Source organism: Amblyomma americanum, chromosome 1 (assembly GCF_052857255.1).
Source record: "Amblyomma americanum isolate KBUSLIRL-KWMA chromosome 1, ASM5285725v1, whole genome shotgun sequence".
NCBI lineage: Eukaryota > Metazoa > Arthropoda > Arachnida > Ixodida > Ixodidae > Amblyomma > Amblyomma americanum.
Window position 1 is genome coordinate 211,976,413 of NC_135497.1, and position 21,823 is coordinate 211,998,235.

General features: G+C 47.1%; 1 protein-coding gene across 1 annotated transcript; it reads left to right on the plus strand.

Moving 5' to 3' along the window:
• Nucleotides 1–21,384, plus strand: LOC144115660 (uncharacterized). The gene is made up of 5 exons (XM_077650116.1): nt 1–169; nt 538–621; nt 839–957; nt 10,273–10,374; nt 19,507–21,384. Exons 1-5 carry the CDS (start codon nt 1–3, stop codon nt 19,576–19,578), a joined length of 546 nt encoding a protein of 181 aa, XP_077506242.1. The 3' UTR covers nt 19,579–21,384.
• The last annotated feature ends 439 nt before the right edge of the window (nt 21,385–21,823 follow it).

A 21,823-nucleotide genomic window follows, 5' to 3' on the forward strand; every position in this document is an offset into this window, starting at 1 on the left:
ATGCGCGAGCCAATCAGCGACCCGGAAACGGTCTTCGGAAAGCCAGCCAGGGCAGTCATTTTGCTTGAGCGACGCCATTTTGAGACATCGCAAATTGTGCGCAACGAAAACAGCTTCAAACCAAGCCCAAGATGGCGGCCATCGGCCGTCTGCAGCGTCCGCGGCATGCGTGGGAAGTTCAAACAAATTTCGCCTTTTTGGGGACATTTCGTGGCTGCCGTGGCATATTGAAAGCATATTTTATCGCATTTCCCAACCAAATTTACCGTTAATAATTTGAGAATAGGTGCTTGAAGGGTCAAACATTCCGAAAATGAGTTTTGCTCAAAATCGATTGTTTGACCATTTTTGACTGTTCTAAGACATGCATCTCCCCTTAAGTCTAATAAAATTAGAATATAATCTGACTCACTAGTAGATCACGATCACATTTATTTCGTAGTGAAAAGTTTGTGCAACAGCTATGGCCCATTTGTCAGTACTGTATCTGCAAGCTTTGTTGACAGATTTTTGGTGTTCATTTTTCGTTTTGAACAGCGGTGTGGCCACGGGGACACTCCGGCACCCCTGGCTATCGGGAACTCCAGAGCAAGGTTGCCGAACTGGAGGCAAAGCTGAGAGGTGGGTATCTAGCATAGGATGGGGAAGCGGAAACTTCTTGTTTGCTAGAACGCTGGTGACAAGGCGACCTGGTGTCATTTTTGTACAGTGTTGTAACACCTTAGAATAGAGCAGTGGAATGCCTGTGGCCATTTCAAGTCTCTCGTGACCACCGTAAGAAAGGCTAGTTTTAGAGATTGTTTGACCACTGTGTGTTACGGCGCTGGCACATTTACAGAGAGGCAGGATGGCAGCCAGCAAACTTCTCCGAGCACCCCCATGAGAGTGCACTCTCTGGACCGCAGCAACCACGAGATGGACTGCCTGAGAAACGACAGTGTTCAACCACGGGGTCAGGTGGGTGGTCCTTTCCGAATAATCGAAAAAAAAAATGTTATAATATATATCATATGTTATGTAAAGTGCATGGTCTGTTGCTTGAGTTGAAATATGTGTTCGGCTAATGGTTGACCCTTGATCTCGGTGGCCCTGACTAACGTCCCTTTGTGAAGAAGGTAGTGACATTCTCCGTTTCCTGCTGGCTTCCTTCTAATACCTCCATGCCCATCATTGCGTGAGAGCGTCGCTGAAAGGGTCAAAATTTGTTGGTGCACTTGCAAAATTCCAAAGCTTTGCCATTGTTTTGCCGTTTATTGGCCGGGCAGGAGTTTCCTGCTTGAACTGTCTGCACCCGGTGGTGGTTCCTGCCCGACCTGCCTTAGCTTGATTGTGGTCTCTTCGCCACCAGAAAATCGCCTCTTCTGATAGAATGTTTTCAGTGCTTTCCCTTCGACATAACTGCAGCGTGAAAAAAAAAGACAAACGCAATGGAAGGAAAACACTGACGACACGGACAATCGCTGCACTCACAACTGGTTTTATTTTGCCAATACATGCAAAATATAAAGGTTCCGCTGTGCATGCACTCACATAATACAGAAGAAAAGGAGACGTGCCAACGACAACATAGCTCTTCTTAGCTCGTGCCTCAGTTCCAATACAATCGGCGTTGATGCCATCTGGGGTGCACGCCATGGCAATATGCCAGGATGCTGCGCCAGTAACAGCATGGTGTGTTTATATTTTGACGAGAGCGCCAGCGGCAATGGCTCACTTGGCAAGCTTGGCAACGTGCCAGGACACTGCTGTGGCCGGCTGCCGACAGGGTATGTGTTGTAAGAAAGCCGGCGAGACTGTGAGGGAGAGACATGGGGCATGAGGTAGCACGTGTCAGAGTACATGCACTCGAACACCGGAGGAGAACCTGGTAGTTTAGGCCAGAATATCACAAAAAGTTTTTACTTTCACCCCACAGCTAATGCTAAAACATTCGCGGTACACACATGTAACTGTCCTCTGAGTTTTTTTTTTTTTTTATGTAGAATGTTGTCCCACTCGTTTGGGTAACCTCTTCTGTGCAATTGGTCATTAAATCGGCTATGGTGCAGCTGTGTCTCGTGCATACGCTGATGTTATGATCCTTTCCTAACCAAGGAAGAAATTGGTTGGGTTTTAACATAGTTAAGGGGGGAGACTACCCTTAAACACCAACTTTTTTGTTTCTTGAGATATCTGAATGAAATATTCAGGGTAGGCGAAGAGCACGACCATTTGAAGAACTACCAAGTTTCATGGAGCTGTGGGCACTGGTTCCGAAGTTACAGGAGTACAGCAGCCGACGTGTAATTCGGACTCTAATAATTCGGACTTGTAGGATATTTCGGACCTCGTTGAGGCACCGTCAGTCTCCCCATAGAAGCGCATACATATTCACAACGGATATTTCGGATCTAAAAAGTCCGAAAGTTCGATTTTTCGGACTAATTTCAGTCGCCTGCGGGCCAAAGTCGGCCATCTTTTCGGCGGTGCAAAAGGCGCTATCTTAGATGAGGTGGATTTATGCTGCAGTTGGCTTGGCTTGACACACTTTCGGTACCTCATTGTTGCCAGTAGAGGTCCCTGCGATCTCTGACACTTGGAGGTGGCAGCCGGATTGTCATCGCCGCCAACTTGCTTTTGTCGCCGACGTTGTCGCGGGCAGTTATCGCTTGTCCCATACGTTGAAAATTCGTTGTTTGGAAGGAAATTGTGCAGGAGCTATCTCACATCTCGGTAGGAAAGGATAAAAAGAGGGACTGAGAGAAGAAAGGACAAAAAAGATCTGCCGTAATGGAGGGCTCCGGAATAATTTCGACTACCTGGGGAACTTTAACGTGCACTGACATCACACAGGACACGGGCGCCTTTGCGTTTTGCCTCCATCGAAACGCGCCCACCGCGGTCGGGTTCCAACCCGGGTTCTCCGGAGCAGTAGCCGAGCGCCCTAAGCACAGAGCCACCGTGGCGGGTCTCATACGTTCGCCGTTTCGTCACTTGGGTTTCTCTGACCGTGTTGATCGAGTGGCGCTCAGTCCTCACAAAGTTACATCTGTTCGCCGTTTTGTGATTGCGTCCGGCGGTTCCGCCGCTTTGAAAGAAAAGTGCCTTATCTTTGCGTGTGTTGAACAAGCGGTGTGGTGCACACTCAGATTGTGGACAGCATGGACCCGTAGTGTCCGTCAAACAAGCGTGGCAAGTATTCCAACTAAATGCGGTGACCTTGCTGTCTAGCGTGTACAGTGAAAGCACAACCTTGGCGCAAATACAGGCGCAAATCGTCGCCAACAAGAGAAATTTTCCGCAAGGTAACATCAACGACATTTTAAAGCAGATTTTTCTCAATAAAGTGATTTTTTTGTACTTCACGGATTTTTCGGACTGTTCGATTATTTGGACCATTTTTGAGGTTCCTTTGAGTCCGAAAAATCGGTCGGCGACTGTATATCAAAGTGGTTCACATAGGTCTCTTATTCCAGGCCTGGAGAATTTGAAAATGGGTTTGGCTCTGTGAAATTCGTTATGGTCATTCCTGGATAGGTGCCCCAGGGCAAGACAGCCCTTTTTCTAAATTTCCTTGCTGGAAAAGTTAAGCACAGCACTGAATTTAGTGTCAATAAACTAGATCTTCATTAGGCATATTTAAATTGCTTATGACAAATTCCAGAAGCAATAACTTGAGAAAGCGGGCTTGTCTTGTTCTCAAAAATGTATTCAGGTACGGAATAAAAAAAGCCTTATGGAAATCCGATAAGCGGTTCCCGAGCAGCAGCCAGAATGAGCAGCCCCGCCAGGCAAAAAATACATTCTGAGAAAACAGCCCTCAAAGGTTGCGAGAACACAAGCTTTCTTGTTTCTTGTGCTATCTGAATGAAATTTTCAGGGTAGACTCAAAACACAAACATTTGAAGAAATACTAAGGTTCATGAAGCTGTGCACACTGGTTCTAAAGTTACAGGAGCATATCAAAATGGTTCACATAGGTCTATTTCTCCAGGCCTGGAGAATTTGAAAACAGTGCTGTCACTGTGAAATTCATTATGGTTATTCCTAGTTAGGTACCGCAGTGCAAGACAAGGCCCTTTTGGTGAATTTCCTTGCTGAAAAATTTTAGCATAGCACTGAATTTAGTGTCATTGATTAGACCTCATCAGCCAATATTAATTGCTTATGACAGATTCCATACACAGTAATCTCAATAAACGAGCTTGACCTGCCCTCTGAAATTTATTTAGGTACAGAATAAAAAAAAACCCTATGGAACTCCTATAAGTGGCTCCCGAGATGCAGCCAGAATCTCGATCTTCTCGGACGTCAGGAAATTTGTTTTCAAGTGAACGGCGTGCGATGCATTGTCACGCCTCGGGGTAGATGCGAGACAGGAGCTGGAGGTCGCAGTCGCCGAGGTTGATGCGTTCGGTACACAAGGCATGCCTGAAGCAACGCATTCTTGCACCGATGAAGCTGCTGGTACATCGCTAGAAGCGGCGACGCAATCGCTGTCTAGTAGCGATGTAGAAGTTACGCGGCTGGAAGCATCGACAGTCCTTGTTGGCGGCACGCTTTTCCGAAAGAACACACTTCATAGCACGCTTCCGCGCACCGAACGCTTGTAATGTCTTTAGCTTTGTTGGACGCTTCGTAATTGACTGCGCCATAGTCAACAGTCTGCAGGAAACTGTTCGGACGGCACGGCGAGAGATCGTAAAGACGGCGGCAACAGCGATCACAGCGAGAAAAGTAGAGAGCCAGGGCGGCCGTGGTGAGGCGCCGGCCACGGCCGGAGGGGACCCCTGCGTCAGTGCGCGCAGCAGCCAATAGCGGCCGCGCGATCCCCCTTGTTCTCCAGGAGCGCGCCGTCGCCCAGTCGCAGCCTTGCATTTCAAAGGCGGAAAACTCGAAAGGAGCTTTGAGTGCCCCAATCACAAGCGAGCCACTCTGCCACCATGCTGCCGCCGCAGAAGGCGGCAAAAAAAAAAAGAGCAAGAATTTTTTAGCAAAACAAGACCAAGATGGCGGCACTTCGTTCTCTGGCTTAGGAACAGCGTCCGCTTGAAGTTGGGGTATATTCAGGACTCTCTCGCAGCTCAGCAGCCGCCACGGCTTGTTAGATATTTAATGTGAAGTACTTTCACGACGAATTAGTCGTTCATATTTGCGGAAAAGGTAGTTAAGGGGGGACACGGGTCTTTGGCACCAAAAAATGACCAAAAAGTCGAATTTTCGAAAATGGCATTTTCGGAATCTACAACTATTAATCTCCAGTTTCACAAACTTTTGTCTCCCAGAAATCAATATTTTTGCCGTATTACGAAATGTAAATCACCGCGTCACCTGATTTTGTGCATGAGCAGACGATAAAAACGGTGCATTTTCTACTCCCCGGAACGCTCGTCTCAGCGCGCCGATCGCAGCCATCTTGGTCTCGTTTGAAAGAAGACTCTCTACGCTTCAATTTCCCGCGGCTTGTGCTTGCATGCCCTGAATGGCCGCGGAGAAAAAGAAGCACAAACAACAAAGAAAGCGCGAGGTCCGATTCGCTGATATAAGCACGTGACTGAAACGAGCCCTCCCATTGGCGGATTCTCGCATGCTTCGTCTGCTAGGCTTGCTGCTGGTCGCTGGCAGACGCGTCCCCGGCGCCATTTTGTTGAAAGAAGCGAGACCGACGCACAACGATGTCGCCGATTAAATTCCACTCGCGGCACAAGTTCGGTCAGAGGAAAAGAAATAAGCGAGTCAACAACCTTCCTTCACGTCCTGCATCATCGGAAAGCACCGATAATGCGCAAGAGCCAGCGGCCGGTGAAGCGGCGTCAGCGGACGTCGACGTAAGCCTAACGAGCTCGGCGACAGCTACGCACAGCGGCCGCATACGCTGCGACACCAGGATGCTACAGCGTTCGGAATTGCTCGAAATCGAAGGGAAAGCTAAAGAAAAGCTACAAGCTCTCGATTCGACTTCAGCAACGCAGAGGAAACAGGATTTCATCGGCAACTGCGACGATCGCCCGCTTCGAGACGCCAACGGCAGTGTACACGATACTGCGTTCACTATTGTGAATCTGGAATCTTTCACCGAACTGCTGAGTGCCGTCAAGTGCAAGGTGTGTGGCGGAAACGTGGACGTTTCTAAAGGTGATCGTGAATACGGTTTAGCCGTGAGGCTCGCTCTCTTGTGCGTGAACTGCGACGAGATTTCATCTGCGTGGAGTTCGCCGCGCGCTCAAGGGAGCCAAAAAATAAGTCCATTTACTGTTAATATTCTTGCTGCACGGGCAATGCAAAGTACGGGAAATCGGCAAACCGCACTGAACGATGTCTTTGCAGTAATGAATATCTCCCATAGAGGGCTTCACAGCAAAACCTGGCAAGGTTACATGAAAAACAAGCTGACGCCCGCGACAACACGCGCAGCCGAAAAAGTGATGATGGACAGCGCCCGTTCCGTTCGCGAGCTCTACACAGAGTTGCACTTGGACAACCCTGGAAATATCGCTGTCTCGTTCGACGGTTCGTGGATGACCCGGGGTCATTCATCGCACATCGGTGTGGCCGCAGTGATTGAGCTGTTCACTGGACTTGTACTAGACTATGTTGTGTTCAGCAACTTCTGTGCGGGGTGCAAGCGCGGGCCTACGGAAAGTGACCCATCGTATGAGGCATGGAAGAGCAGCCACAGGTGTCAGAAAAACACGGAAAAAAAATCTGGCGAGATGGAAGTGCAGGCTGCACTTGTCATGTTTCAAAGGTCATTAGAGAAACATGGCCTTCGATACACGACAGTTTTGTGTGATGGAGATAGCCGCACATTTCTGGCACTGCAGGAGGCTGATGTGTATGGTTTTATAAAAGTGCAGAAAGAGGACTGCACAAACCATGTGCAAAAGCGCATGGGCACGGCCCTGCGCAATGTGATTGCTAAGCACAAAGGCGAGGGAACAGAGAGCCTCAGTGGCAAAGGCAAGCTCACGGGCGACCTTGTGAACAAGTTGACTGCATACTACAGCTGGGCTCTGAAGTCTCACACCGGAGATGTCGAAGCAATGCAGCAGGCAGTGATGGCCACGTATCACCACGTTACATCAAATGATAATGTGTCAAATCACAGCCTGTGCCCAACAAGCCCAAGCTCATGGTGCCGCCAAAATGCTGCCGCAGCAAAGGGAGAGCCCACTCCGAAGCACAGATATAGCTTGCCATTGCATGTGTGCAAGGCACTATTGCCAATATATCAGCGCTTGGCAGACCGAAAGCTGCTGGAGCGTTGCCAGCGAGGAAAAACTCAAAACAGCAACGAGAGTTTGCACTCGCTAATATGGTCACTGGCACCAAAGGAGCGCCATGCATCATTATTTGCGGTTCAAGCCGCTGTTGCAGAGGCTGTTGTCCGTTTTAATGCAGGCAGTCTTCAAGCGTCTTCCCAAATACTCAGCGAGCTGGACATTAACCTTGGCCTAAGTAACAGGAAGAGGATGGCTGAGAAGGACAGGCGACGAACAACCGAGTCTATGCGCAAACGGGCCTCTTCTGCAAGTGTGCAACGGGCACTGCAAAAGCGGCACTCTACCCACAAGCAGCAGTCAGACTACATGCCTGGTGCTTATTAGCCCCCAGGAAATATAAATATGCAGATATCATCATGAATATTCAATAAATTGTGGCCCATTTGGGTTTTTCTCATTTTTCTCAATTTGCAAATTTTTGCCACCCGGCTGTTTTGGGACAATGATATCTCTGCATCTAGAGCAGATAGAGATGTAATTTTTTTTGCTAAAGGAAGCTTAAGGTGCAGGGGTTGCAATGTTCAAGACAGAATTCCCCTATCAGGCTTCAAAAATTAATGATTTTGCAAACTTTTGAATGCTTGACAAGCACATTTTGAACGTTGATGTTCAAAGTTTCATTAAATTACACACATGGATAAAATGGAAAAACTGCCTTGAACATTGCATTCTCTATTCATTAGGCTATGTAGCCATGTTTAAAAAATTAATTTTTGCCGAGCCATTTTCATTGTAGTGAGGTTCTAATTAATGACTAATTAATGTGATGTAACTTGGGTAATAACTAGCTTAGAAAAAAAAGAAAGGCATATTTGAAATCAGCACAAAAAACTGGGCAATGTAGTTAAATTTCATTATTATTGGCATAGAAATAATGAAAATAGCTTTAAGACCAGTGTCCCCCCTTAATGGCACATACTGCCGGAATATGCACATTTCCAAAATTCGACTTTTTCGCGATTTTTCGGTTTTCAAGGGCCGTGTCCCTCCTTAAGCAGGGTGGATGGAATGATTGCCAAGAAATTGCATGGGGGGGGGGGGGGAAAATCTTTTGCTACGTCTATGATTTTCCGGCCTTTTACAAAGGTTGCGATAGTGTGGGACCTGTACATACTACTGTGAAGTTGTTTAAGGAGCAAGGCCTTTGTCTTAAGTTTACCTTGGAGGAAATGTCCCAACAAAAAGAGCTGCGGTTTCTGAACGTTACCTTGATGTTCTGCACACGCCATGTGTGCTAGCGATATTCACCCAGGAGTGTTAAGCAGCTACTTGACTGTTGGTCGCACCATTCTTAGCTAGTGAAAGATAGCATTGCGTCGTCAAGTCTAGGCTCGGTATTGGTGAAGCCATGTTTTCACAGCGTGACAACTGGTTTGCAAGAGTAGATTTTAAGGCTAACGAAAGCATGATTTCCCAACCATGGTATTGCAGGAGCGTGCAATAAATTGTTAAAGCTGAGCATATAAGATTGGGCAAGTTGGTTAGACATGCTAAAGGTAAGAATGGCACAGCATCAAGTAACGAGGACAACAGGAGAGCACACCCACTTACAAGTGCAAACCTTGGAGCGGATACAGAATCCAAGAGCGCGTGCTTGACATTCAGCGTTGGCAGCCAAGGATCGGGCTCGTTCAAGCTTGAGTGTTCAAATCCGTAATTCCTCGTTTCCTTGACTGTCAATGCTGAATGTCAAGCACGCGCTCTTGGATTCTGTATCTGCTCCAAGGTTGGCACTTGCGTGTGGGTGTGCTGTCCTGCTGTCTTCGTTACTTGATGCTGCCCCATTCTTCTCTTTAGCTTGTTAGAGCTGAAACTCCTTCGCAGGGACTGGCAGGATTAGGCCGGGGCCAGCCGGTGAGATGCCAAAAGACTGACTGTGTTAGTGTACATACATAGATTGTCACAAAATTTGAAAAATGTGCCCAGAAGGTATGACGTAGAAATGGTGTTGTCGGCCCGTAGCAGGTTGTCTACAATATGTAAAATTCTTAATAATTTTGTGAATTTCGTTAGGGAAAAGCACATGTGTCGAGTGAAACATGGCAACATATATGTGCCTTGCAAAATGTATGTGGTGTGTCGGATACCATTATCATGTGGTTGGGTTTATGTTGGTGAAACTAGAAGGTGTATCAATGTAAGACTACAGGAGCACAAGAGGTATTTGGATATTGGTAGGGGTTCTAATTTATCTGTACATTGCAAGGGATGTGAAGGCTGCTAGCCATTCCTTTCGGCAACACGCAGTTTGGCGATATGTTCAGAGCAGATTAACCGTAAAATTATCGAGGCTAGACACATCTTATGACTCGGTGACGAATGCGTGAGTGTGCTGCCCATAGCGTTAACACACAGTTGGACTGTCTAGATAAGAGGAATGTTAATGGTGATCTTTTACTTATGTTGTGATGTTGCTTATGTGTAATTGTGTGGTTTGTGGTGTTTGGCTTTTCTATGTACTTCCTGTTCACTTCAATAAACTTCAGTTGCGAGTCAGTGCCTGTGTGTTTCCTTTCTCGTCCCTGTCTCGTGCTGATAGATTCACATACTTGTAGAGTAGATTCACTGAATTGTGTACTTGCAGAGGCTTGTGAAAAAAAAAAAAACAGGAATTTTCATTCTTTTATGCAGAATGGAAGGTTCAAATTTTCTTACATAGATGTTTGCAGCATGAAATTCCATTCAGAAAGGTAAAACCCGTGAAATTGTACATTTTGTGTGCAAGGGTGCCGATGCTGCGTGCAACTTAAAACATTCGTCCAGATTATCTAGTTAGCATCCTTCTTCCTTGCGCCAGATTTTCTGAAACAATATTTTGTCAGATTTATTTCAATCAGAATTTCTAAGAACATATTAATTACACCAAATTTGGTGATCATATATGACATAATTCAAAGCGTGATGATCATTGGTATTGTTTAGTCTGGGGCAGCACAATGAGAAGTACATAGTGTATAGTGAAATTAAATATGACCAGTCTAACATAAACAAAACCCCCTTTTTTTTTTAGTGGAAAAGTTTGCTACCGAAGTGGCATGGCATGATGAAGACGTGGACAGTGTACTGTATTCATGATGGCACAAGAACTTGCGTACAGTGCTTCAGGCAATTGGTGAGTACCTTGGTGCTGTGCTTCTGCTTATGTAGCCAAATTATCTTTTTAATCTAAGAGTGTATCTGAAAATTTAAGCAACAGTTGGGTAGTATTTAGATATTCTTGCACGAGATACCACTGTGAGAATTGGTTATTAATGATGTGTCTCACATGTACACTTGTCTGCTGAATATAGTAAGCATGTCTTTCGGGTTTAGTGCCTCCGACGTATGAAAAAAAATGGCCAGGTTACTGCACGACGCATGGAGCAGCGCAGTTTAGCACATTCAGGCTTCATGGAGTGGAGAATGAAGGCAGTAAATAATTTAAGAGTAGAAAACACAGCACAAACCAAAGGACCAGGAAGCTGACAGAACACACTGACCTTGATGACACTCTGGGCATGAAGGGTGTTATAAAGTTGCCTGTCATGTAATGCAAGACGGACGTCGCACAGGACGGGTGTTAAACATGAGTTGATGCAGACACCTTCTGTCATTACGTAGTACTCACTGTAGAACTCGAGCAAGAAGCAAAGGTAACAGCTGAGCATGGCCAGACTCTCGTGCTTTCTTCCGCAAGCAATCTGAAAGTGCACTTCTTAGAAATCTTTTATGCTTTCGCTTGACATATACATCATTGCTGCATGTGGCGAGGAAAAGTACATACCCTTGATGTCAAGTGACAGTGCACTCATAGGGCCGGTAACAGCTCACTCAGGTGGTGTGATATATCTACAGGGCACCTCATGAGAAATTCTTAGGCATCGGAACACAGAGCCCTTGCAGAAATTCTCTCAAGTTTGTTGCCACATGGACCTCTTCATAATCAATGGCCCTAAAAGGCGAGCCTTCCTTTAGTGTCACTTAAAAAGGCCTAGGATATGGGTCTTTTCGCTTCTCCATTAGTGCCAAAATGTTTGCTAGCGAGATCTTTCGCAGATGTGGAATTATATCACAAAATGTCAAGAAGGAGACTGAAGCTGCATCAAGCACTACCAGCAAAAAACGTACAGTCAAACTTCACTTGAATAAACTTCAAGGGACCCCAGGGAAAAGTTTGTTAACGTGAAAGTTCACTAAACTGAAATATTAAGTGTGCGGCAGCTTGTTGCCGTTATGTAAAAAAAAAAAAAACTGGTTGTTAAATTGTTTATTAAGGCATTTATTTGTCATTCTGCTCAAGTTCCGCTAATTAGCAACTTGCAAAGAACGCTGTAATCTTTTGCTGCACTTTCCCACTTAGGACTGCAGCAGTTGTGAACTGAGTCACTGTGTCTAAGCACTCGTGGACCTTCTCTGGCACAGCGGTCTGCTGGGCAGCAAAGGCTTTAACTTTTTCCAGGGCGATTAGTGCTTCTTTAGCAGATATTTTTGGTGCTTCGTCATCATTGGTCGAATCTTCCTTGTCGCCTTCTTCAGGTAATGCATTCGCTACAATATCTTCCTTAGTGAGTGCGGCGCTTGTCTCCACCAGGGTGTCACAGGCGGCATACTCCTCAAAAGAGGAGTATGCACCTAGCCTTTCTGACAATTCCGCCCAGCCATCTGGCTCACTGTTCTCTTCATCAGTGCCATGGTCCTCTGCTTCGAGATTGGTGTTCACAGCAGTCCAGTTTGCTGCATGCAGACCTGCTTTTTGCCAGCAATTCACTATTGTTGCTGGTTTCACACTCCACCAAGCTCCTGTGAGCATTTCTGCTGCCTGCCGCACATTAATCTCGTCAGGCTTCTGCATTCTTAAATTTATCAGAATACGCTGCACAAGCCACTTCCTGTAGTGTACCTTTACATTTTTTATGATGCCTAGATCAAGAGGCTGCAGGATTGACGTGCAGCTGGGCGGCAGAAACTAGACTGTGATGTTACTGAGACGTGTGTCGACTAAGTGTGCTGAGCAGTTGTCCAAAAGTAACGAAATCTTGCGATTCTTTCTTGCCATCCCGTCATTAACGCCTACAATCCACTTTGCGAACACATCACGCGACATCCAAGCCTTTGAGTTGTGGGCGTAATCGCACAGAAGCGATGCAAGCCCTTTAAAGCACCTTGGGCGGGCGTAGCGACCGATGATTAAAGGTTTCATCTTATGCGTACCCGATGCGTTGCAGCAAAACAATGCCGTGATCCTGACCTTCGAGTGCTTTCCACCTTTGCACGTGTCGTCTTTGTAGCACATGGGTTTGTTCGGGAGCAGTTGGTAAAATACCCCGGTCTCATCCACATTGCATACATCGTCCGGGCTATAGCCGCCGATGACATCGCGTAGTTTTTCTTCCCGCCATGTGCTTGCAGCAGAGGTGTCCACGCTGCTGGCTTCACCGCAGACTTGTTTCCATACGATTCCGTAGCGCAGCCGAAAGCGATGCAACCATCCACTGCTTGCGTCAAATGCACTGACGTCGAAAAGCGCGGCGAATTCCATGGCCTTCTCTTGAATCATGGGTCCTGAAACTGGAATGTTCCTGGATCGTAAATCCTTTACCCATGTGGCAACAGCGTCGTCGGCTTTCATGAAATATCCAGTGCACAGTCTTTTGTGGGAAGGGCTGAGCTGCGCACTTTCCGATGCGGCCGCGATTGCTTGGTGCTGGCTCTTAATCGTAGACAATGACGATGCAGGGATCCAAAATGCCTTTGCAATGTCACCTTGACGCTGCCCGGAGTCTAGCCTACGTAAAATGTCCCGCTTTTCGTCGAGTGTCAGGCGCTTTCGTTTGCCGCTCATGGTTAACCAGCACGCACACGCTTCCTCGAAGCTAGGATGTATAGGCCTAGTAGGGCCACTAGAGCTGAAGCTGTGGCTGCCTGTGGCTATGGCTAGCTGTGGCTGTGGAGCCAACTAAACGCCCTAAACGCGAAAAAAAAAACATCAATGGCTTCAGCTGGCTACGGCTTAGGTAGCCAATCCTGTTCATCGCTAAATGGCGGCGGTAATGGAGCGCGGTCGGCGCGGTTCTCAACGTAAAAAGCGCGGCAAAAAGGGCGGTTTGTACTTGTTGAAGTGCTCAGTATGACCTAGGAGACATGGCATGGCACCTCGGAAACTGTTCGTAGAACTGAAATGCGCACTGCACTGAATTTCATTAAACTGAAGGGTGTTTGCATTGGGTTTAATGGGGCTACGGTGAAGATTTTAAAAAAAGTTCGTACAACTGAATACTTTAAATAAAGTTCGTTCAAGTGGTATTTTACTGTATCAGCTGTTCAAGAAGCACAAAGGCTCATGCCTTCATCCTTCTTTTGCATCAGACACATGAAGACACTTCATCTTTCTGGGTCATCATTTTGAAAGGGTCCACATGGCAACGGCCTTTGGTTAAATTTTTGCAAAGAGCCCTTTCTGGAAACTTGAGCATCCGTTCCTCGTGAGGCACACTGCAGAGATATTGGAATGCATTAGTGAGCTGTAACCGGTACATGTGACTGCATTTTCACTGACATCAGATATTAGTACATTTTCTTGCACATGCTGAGATAATGGAAACTATGAGTGAAAACATAGGTTTGGGGGAAGTGCGCTTCCTGGGGCTGTATTCCGAGTTTGTGTCATGATAAAAAGCATCATAATCTGCTGCAGCGGCCACACCTGATTGGTCAGAAAACCGGAAGCGGATGTCGGTTCGGTTGCGACTGTGAGCATTGGCAGGATGTCACTGTGTTGCGGTTGCCGCAGCGAACTGTCCAGCTGCGTTTTTGCTCTTTGCCGAGAAAAAGAATGTGACAGAAGAAACATTCAGCCACAAGCTTGGTTGCGCATCGAATTCCACTGTAAAGAAGTAATATCAAAGCTGCTTTATTTACCCAATTGACTTCAGCAAATACAAACAATATAGTTCAGGCACTCTTTTCTGCACTGTAAAGGCCGAAGGTGTACTTGAAGAAGAAAATATTGAATGCAACCACACATGGCTTTTCAGTGACAGAAGGCGGCATCTACAGCCGTCGATCGCCGATGGTAAATAAGAGGAAGCTAGCTTGTTCGCGCAACACGGCGTTTTGCATTTATCTTGAGGAAAAGGAAACGGAGAGGAAAATTTGAGGCATGCACTTACTCGCTCCACAATGCGCACTTTGTGCTGGGCTGAACCAAGACACCATGACGACTTGCCATCTGCAACATGGCTGAATGTAAAATGTAAATTGGTGCTGTGATCGGACGGTTGTGCAGACGGTAATTAACGTTTTCTCATTCATTTTATGCAGGCACTGCAAATAAATAAAAGGAATGAGCTAAAATCTTCTTACTGGGTTTCTCTTGATACAGTCGCCGACCGATTTTTCGGACTCGAAGGGACCCGAAAAATGGTCCGAATAATCGAACAGTCCAAAAAATCCGTGAAGTACAAAAAATCACTTTATTGAGATGAAATCGGCTTAAAAATGTCAGTGATTTTACCTTGCGGAAAATTTCTCTTGCTGGCGACGATTTGCGCCAAGGTTGTGCTTTCACTGTACATGCTAGACAGCAAGGTCACCGCATTTAGCTGGAATACTTCCCACGCTTCTTTGACGGACCCGGCGGGGCCATGTTGTCCACAACCCGAGTGTGCACCACACCGCTCGTTAAACACGCGCAAAGATAAGGCACTTTTCTTTCAAAGCGGCGGAACCGCCCGACGCAATCACAAAACGGCAAACAGATGTAACTTCGTGAAGACGGAGCGCCACTCAGTTAATGCGGTCAGAGAAACCCAAGTGACGAAATGGCGAACCTATGAGACCCGCCGCAATGGCTCAGTGGTTAGCGCGTTCGGCTACTGATCCGGAGTACCAACCCGACCGCGGTGGCTGCGTTTCGATGGAGGCGAAACGCAAAGGCGCCCATGTGCTGTGCGATGTCAGTGCACGTTAAAGAACCCCAGGTGATCGAAATTATTCCGGAGCCCTCCATTACGGCACCTCTTTCTTCTTTTCTTCTCTCAGTGCCTCCTTTATCCCTTCCCGCTGAGATGTGAGATAGCTTCGGCACAATTTCCTTCCCCCAAGAACCAATTTTCAACGTATGGGACAAGCAATAACTGCCCGCGACAACGTCGGTGACAAAAGCAAGTTGTCAGCGATGACAATCCGGCTGCCACCTCGAAGTGTCAGAGATCGCAGGGACCTCTACTGGCAACAATGAGGTACCGAATGTGTGTCAAGCCAAGCCAACTGCAGCATAAATCCACCTCAATCCAAGATGACGTCTTTTGCGCCGGAGAAAAAGCCGATAAGATAGCCGATTTTGGCCCACAGCCGACTGAAATTAGTCCGAAAAATCGAACTTTCGGACTAATTTCCGTCGGGAATATGTATGCGCTTCTATGGGGCGACTGATGGTGCCTCATCGAGGTTCGAAATATCCTACAAGTCCGAATTATTGGAGTCCGAATAACCCGTCGGCTACTGTATATGCATTGGGAGGCTTCAGAGACGAAGTTTTCATAGGTTTCATTGTTTTCATGGTACGAAGCACACACATGCCCATTGATGCCTTAAAACTAACTTGCAAACTTGCAAGCTAACTCGCGAGCTCAGTGATGCAAAGCCACACCCCCGCAGCTATCAAGAACCGTAAGGGACACCAAAAACCCACCTCTGGCCTGTCAAACGCTTCGGTGTAGCAGCGCATCACTGGCAACTGACCATCCGTGCACGTGAGTGGTTTCACGCTTTCAGACATTACACACGATCATGATACAGGACACTCCAACAGCTAATAGCTCTAGAATAGGAAATGCACATTTACACGCAGTAAACGCAAGCATTTTGAGTAGGCTTGTACAAGTATTCGATATTTTCAAATAGTTTAATGAATAATGCACTATTCGATATTCGCTTCGATTCGAATTTTGTTATTCGGAAATTTCGAAGTATTCGGCTCGAACGAATAGACACGCGCGGCAGGGAGAAGGCGTTTTCGGAAGTTTCGGTTTTTGATTCAATAATACTTTTTCCAATCCAATCCAAACCAAGCCAGGAAAATGGAACTATACTCAGAAGCCGTACAAAAACTTATCTCGTCAGCGTGGTGGTATGGTCGACTGCGTTTGGTGGGCTACTCTGTCTCTGCCGCGGCGGCATTTGATCAATCCCAGCCGCCTTGGATCACTCCAGACAGCACCGTGGGGGACTTGCATGCGGCCAGCAATCCGATTTTGAACTTTTTTTAAAGATTCCACCGGGAACCGAAGCAACGCATTTAAGGAGACACCCGGACTTGCACAAGGACTACCAAGAGAAGCAGGACGCACGTGAAAGGCCATCCAAGCTCAAGGGGGCAAGCAAGGCAAGTGGTCAACAGCCATCCATAGCCGACAGTTTCAAGCCGAAAATGAAGGCGTTGGCCCCAAAAGCCCAGCAGATGACAAAACTGATAGCTCACTTCGTAACGAAGCTCGTGATATGCACCCCTACAACGTTGTCGAAGAACCGGGTTTCCTCGACATGATGAAGTTCGCTATGCCGGATTATGACGTGCCATCTCGGACAACGTTCTCGAGAAAGCCATTATTCCGGACTTCTACGCATCAAGCAAAGAGAAGGTGAAAAAGAAACTCGGGGACATTTTTGCCTGCGGAGTGGAGTCGCTTTCAATCACAACTGATGGTTGGACATTGCGCAACTACGTTTGTCTAACTTGTCACGTCATGGACAGGGACTTAGTGCAACACGTGCATGCATTGGCTTGCGCGGAGATTACAGACACTCGCACTGCAGAAAACCTGGAGCTATTTATTGCAGGTGTCATTAAGGAATGGGAACTTCCAGCCCACGATACTGTGCCGATCTTTGTCGTTACAGATAATGGAAGGAACTTTACTTCTGCAGTAGCGCGGTTGTCCCTGAGTGGTGTGCAGTGTTTCGGACACACCCTTCAGTTGTGTATCAGTGATGCCAAAAGAGAAGTGTCAGGGTTTTTGTAGCTCTGTGCTAAGGCCAGAGCGATTGTGGCTAGATACAGAGTGCCGAGACCAGGGGACGGCTTCAGGAAATTCAGAGAAACATGCAGCTGGACCGTCTCGAGGTTATACAAGACATACCGACGCAATAGAACAGTGAGCATGTCATGATGGCCAGGCCCGTGAAGCTCCGTACAGCCATCACTGTAGAACTTTCAGAATCTGAAGCAGTTTCAAACTTGAACGCAAGTGAGTGGGAGCTTATGAATGCAGCAGTGCAAGTCTTGAAGCCACTGGACCATGCCACAACTGAACTTTCTGGGGACAGGTATCCCACGCTGTCACAAGTCATTCCCCTTTTGCAGTGTACCGAGGTGGTTGTAGCTGAACATGTTTCCGAAGGTGGTGAGGCAGCATTGCTTTCCTCAAGCCTTTTGCGTAGCATCAGGACGAGGTTCCCTGATATCAAGATGTGGTGCCTTCCTGCATTGGTAATGTTTGTCTATCATATACAAAGATGTCCGTTACGCTGAACGACCCGCAAAGCAATGGCCGTTCACTCTACTCACAACGGCAGCAGAAGAGACTGTGCCAGTTGATCAACATGGTACAGCAACAAGTGAGAACAGCACCTGCTCTGCAGACCCATCAGGGGACTCTTGTGTGAAGTGCTTTTACACACTTCAGCTCGCGTGCACATCATCAGTCAAGCCATACAATCTCGGATGAGGTTGCTGGGTACTTGAAGGCCCGGGCCCCCTTCTTTCCTGGTCCGAAGACCCCCATGTGTGGTGGAAAAGCAAGGGCGGCCACCTTTACCCGACCCTGGTTGCAGCTGCTCGTAGGTATCTTTCGATACCAGCCACCCAGACAAGAAGTGAAAGGCTTTTCGACTGCGGGAGCCGCTGTAAGCTGCAGAAGGGAGCACCTCAAACCCGAGCATGTGGAACAGCTAGTGTTTTTGCACGAAAATTTGTAGATTTTCATTAATAATGAAGTTGTTTACTTTCTTTTAATAAATCCCAGACCTTAGCCCTCTGCCGTTTTTTTTTATTTACTTGCTACTATTCGAAATATTCGCTTCGAAATTATTCAAGACTTGCTATTCGCTTCGAACCAAAAAAGCACTATTCGCACAAGCCTAAATTTGAGGCTCATTCTGCTTTATGTTACATCATTCAACATATGCAGACGAGATAACTCAGTGATTTTGGGGCCATCCAATTTGAATGAAGAGAACAATTTCTACAACAAACCGGTGCTGGTTCGGCCTAGGAGCTACCAAATCGTCCAAAGAAATTAAAAACAGGCCGAATTTATCGTCCATCCAATTTGTTATAGGCAAGACAAGACGAAGCGAAAGTCCCGTACCCAGTTTATATTCAGTTCACGGGCCGAAAAACGCAGTAACGTCGATGAGTTCACTTCGAAGCCAGAGGCTCCACTTTAGAGCGCGCCGCCATGTTGGCTGTCGAGCATCTGCTGCGTACGCTATGTGCTATGTGTGTGATGTCACCGTCCGGTTCCTTCGACCCTTTTCGCTGCATCCGAACCGCCACTTACACTCCCGGCATTTCGACCAATCAGGTGTGCCTGTTGCGGCAGATTATGACGCTTTTTATTGTGACACAAACTCAGAATACGGACCCTGATTGGTTGTGGGCAAGTGCCAGGTACCCACCGCTGATAGAATGGGTACCAGCTTCCCCCTGGCCTGGTTCTCAGCTTCCTTTAGGGTGAAATGCTTGGGAAATGGGTCTTTGGCCCCACCTTGAGATGAAGAAAATACCTTACCTTGTGCCATGGCACTCTTTGGCCTCAGATGCCCTTGCACCATAAAAAATCACAATCATCATCATGCTTGCGGCCAAGTATCCAGCCTTTTTCAGATGTTTCCAATGTTCCTTGCTCGCTAAGTTGTGCATTGAGTACTGTGTAGTGAAAGGCATCTGCATTGAATTGTGCCTGGCACCCATCCTGAGCTACTTTCTATTTGCACAAAATAATAGACAACCGTAAAGACTTTCATGCACACAGTGCCGCCCGGGTAAGCGCATTTTGTCTGCTTCTTTCTGGACCTGTGGTTTTTACTGTTATGAGAAATGAATTTTGGGAAATAAATCATAACGGTTTGGTTCTCAGTGAATGGCTTTTGCAAGCTTCTGCGAAAGCCGATTGTTCAATAGCGGATGGTTGAAATGTATTTATGAAATTTATAATTGGTGTTGTGTGACTACTAAATGAGGATTTTTTTTATGCTTTTTCAGATGGATCCGACAGCAATGTGCAGATGTGCAATTTGTGTAGTTTGCCATGAAAATAAAACGTATGTACAGTAAAAGCTCGTTAATTCAAACTTCACGGGACCGGGAAAAAAGTTTGAATTATCCGATGTTCAAATTATCGAATGGCCTGGAAAAAACTAGCAAGAACCATTTGCATTACAGTATATGTACAGTATTTACTGGGTAACGAACCCAGTCGCATAAGGAACCCACCCACCTTTGATTTTTGCCTAAGAATTTGAAACAAAAAAAAGCGTCAGTCGTTAATGCTTCCCTCTGATTCGCACCCTCACGGTCCACATCTCTTGGCAGTGCGCCAAGAAGCTACGCAGCGACCTTTTGATGTTAGCTCTATCATAGGGGTGGAGCGAACTTGGCAGAGTGCCAGCGCTTGTCTGGTTGTGCAAGCCTCGTTTTCACTATGTTCGCCTTATCGTGCCATGGGCGATGTGCCATGGGCTATCGGGGCGGACGCCGTCTACTGCCACTCAATCATTGGAACGCGCGACAGCAGCAAGCGCCTTTTGCAGGGGACGATGCTAAAAGCCGGCGTCATGATCGCGGCTGACCGCGTGGTTCTGTTGGGGACTGATGGGTGGAAAAATGGACACCACTCGCAAAGGAAAAAAAAAAAGTTTTTCGCACCTAATTTGTAGTGCCCACCCGAAGTCATAGCTGTTCATGGGCATTATCTGGGGCCTGTGCCGACAGAAACTTATCCGTATTTCCGAATTAACAGGACTCGAATTAACGAATATTTACCGTATTTACTCGCGTAATGGACCCACTTTTTCCCAGAAAAGTTGACATCAGTTTGGGGGGAGGGTTCATTACATGGGGAAAAAAGTTTCCAACAGATTTTTTTTTTTTTTTTGGAAAGGTCGAGATTTCATATATCTCCGTCCGTCCTTCCGTCATCAACAGCACGCGGTCAGACGCGTTCGTGCCGCTAGTGCTTAGCATCGTTCAGTCTGAAGAGATCCCCGGCAATTCAGCACCGGCCCTCAAAGTCAGGCGCGCGTTTCTTACTGCGAGGTTAAAAACGGGACAGTGACGACTGTCTAATGCGAATTTTTAAGCTTTATCTTGAGTGCACAACGTCTTGGCGCTCTACCAAGTTCGCCGAGCGCGCCACCCCCCCCTCTCCCCACCCCTCTGCAGGAGCTTTCCTCAAATTATAGGGGGAAAAAAAATATCGGCTGCGGTCAGCAGCTTGGCACGCTGCCAAGGTCCGCACGCTCGCCTTTCCCTCCCACCCCTCTGCTGTAGCTCTCCTCAAATAACAAAAATGATGTTAATTATCCACGGCAGCCGCGGCAGCAGCTTGGTGCGCTGCGCTCCCGAACTTTGGCGGCAGACTGGCGCGCTGCCAAAGTCTGCGCTGCGGACGGCAGCTGGAAAACAAAAAAAAAAGTAAATTCTGGCCAACAAAATAGGGGGGGGGGGGGGTCATTACGCGAGTATACGGTAGTTCCAAGTTTCGGAGGCTGTGCAGAAAAGAGGGTAGGCAGCCACCACCACGTTCAACCGGTGCCCTCCCACGCCGCCTTCCGCTGCGCTGGTGGTGATGACGCCATTTAGGCTTTACCCACTCCTCCACGATTTTATCTGGTTCCATCTTCTGTCCCTGTTTAGCACGCAGCCTCTAAGTACGCACAGGTGCTTTTTCGGCCATGTGCTGTGTGCCAAGCCGCCCAGACGGGGCGACGCGTAGTTCGAATTATCCGTAGCGGAACCGACTCGCTTTCAAATTAACGGGCTTCTTTATACACAGATCTGTATGGAGCTTGGCCGGACCGAGTAAAGTAGTTCGAATTATCGAGGTTCGAATTAACGAGCTTTCCCTGTACTTGTACTCACCCAAACACTTACCACCCTTTCATTCTAAGCTGCATTCTTTGTACATATACAGTACACAATATGCGTAAAGGAAAGCCTTGTACATAATACTTACTTCTTCGACACCTGGACGGCTATATCTGCAGTGAACATTATGGGCAGAAGCTATACGAAGACGCATGTTCATGTACTGCAGAAAGTACATAATTACAATACAGATAATTTCCGGTCTAGATGAAATGACTTCCGAGTGAACGGAGCTGCATACACATTGCGGAACCTTTAATAAGAACAAAGCAGAAGCGTTCGTTGTGAGAAAACGATTTCGTTCTCGTGCATAGCATGGCGTAACTTTCCGTTACCAAGAATGTGACGTCGTTACACGGAGTCTCTGTTTCTGACATTTAATCCATACCTCATGTTGCGGAAAACCCTCCGACAACGCATTACGAGCGGGTTT

What these genes read in the sequence shown, in the direction of transcription:
- LOC144115660 (XM_077650116.1), top strand. Translation starts at nt 1, where the DNA reads ATGCGCGAGCCAATCAGCGACCCGGAAACGGTCTTCGGAAAGCCAGCC. An exon ending in CTGCAGCGTCCGCGGCATGC is followed by an intron (nt 170 to 537) that starts GTGGGAAGTTCA and finishes CGTTTTGAACAG; the next exon opens with CGGTGTGGCCACGGGGACAC. An exon ending in TACAGTGCTTCAGGCAATTG is followed by an intron (nt 10,375 to 19,506) that starts GTGAGTACCTTG and finishes ATGCTTTTTCAG; the next exon opens with ATGGATCCGACAGCAATGTG.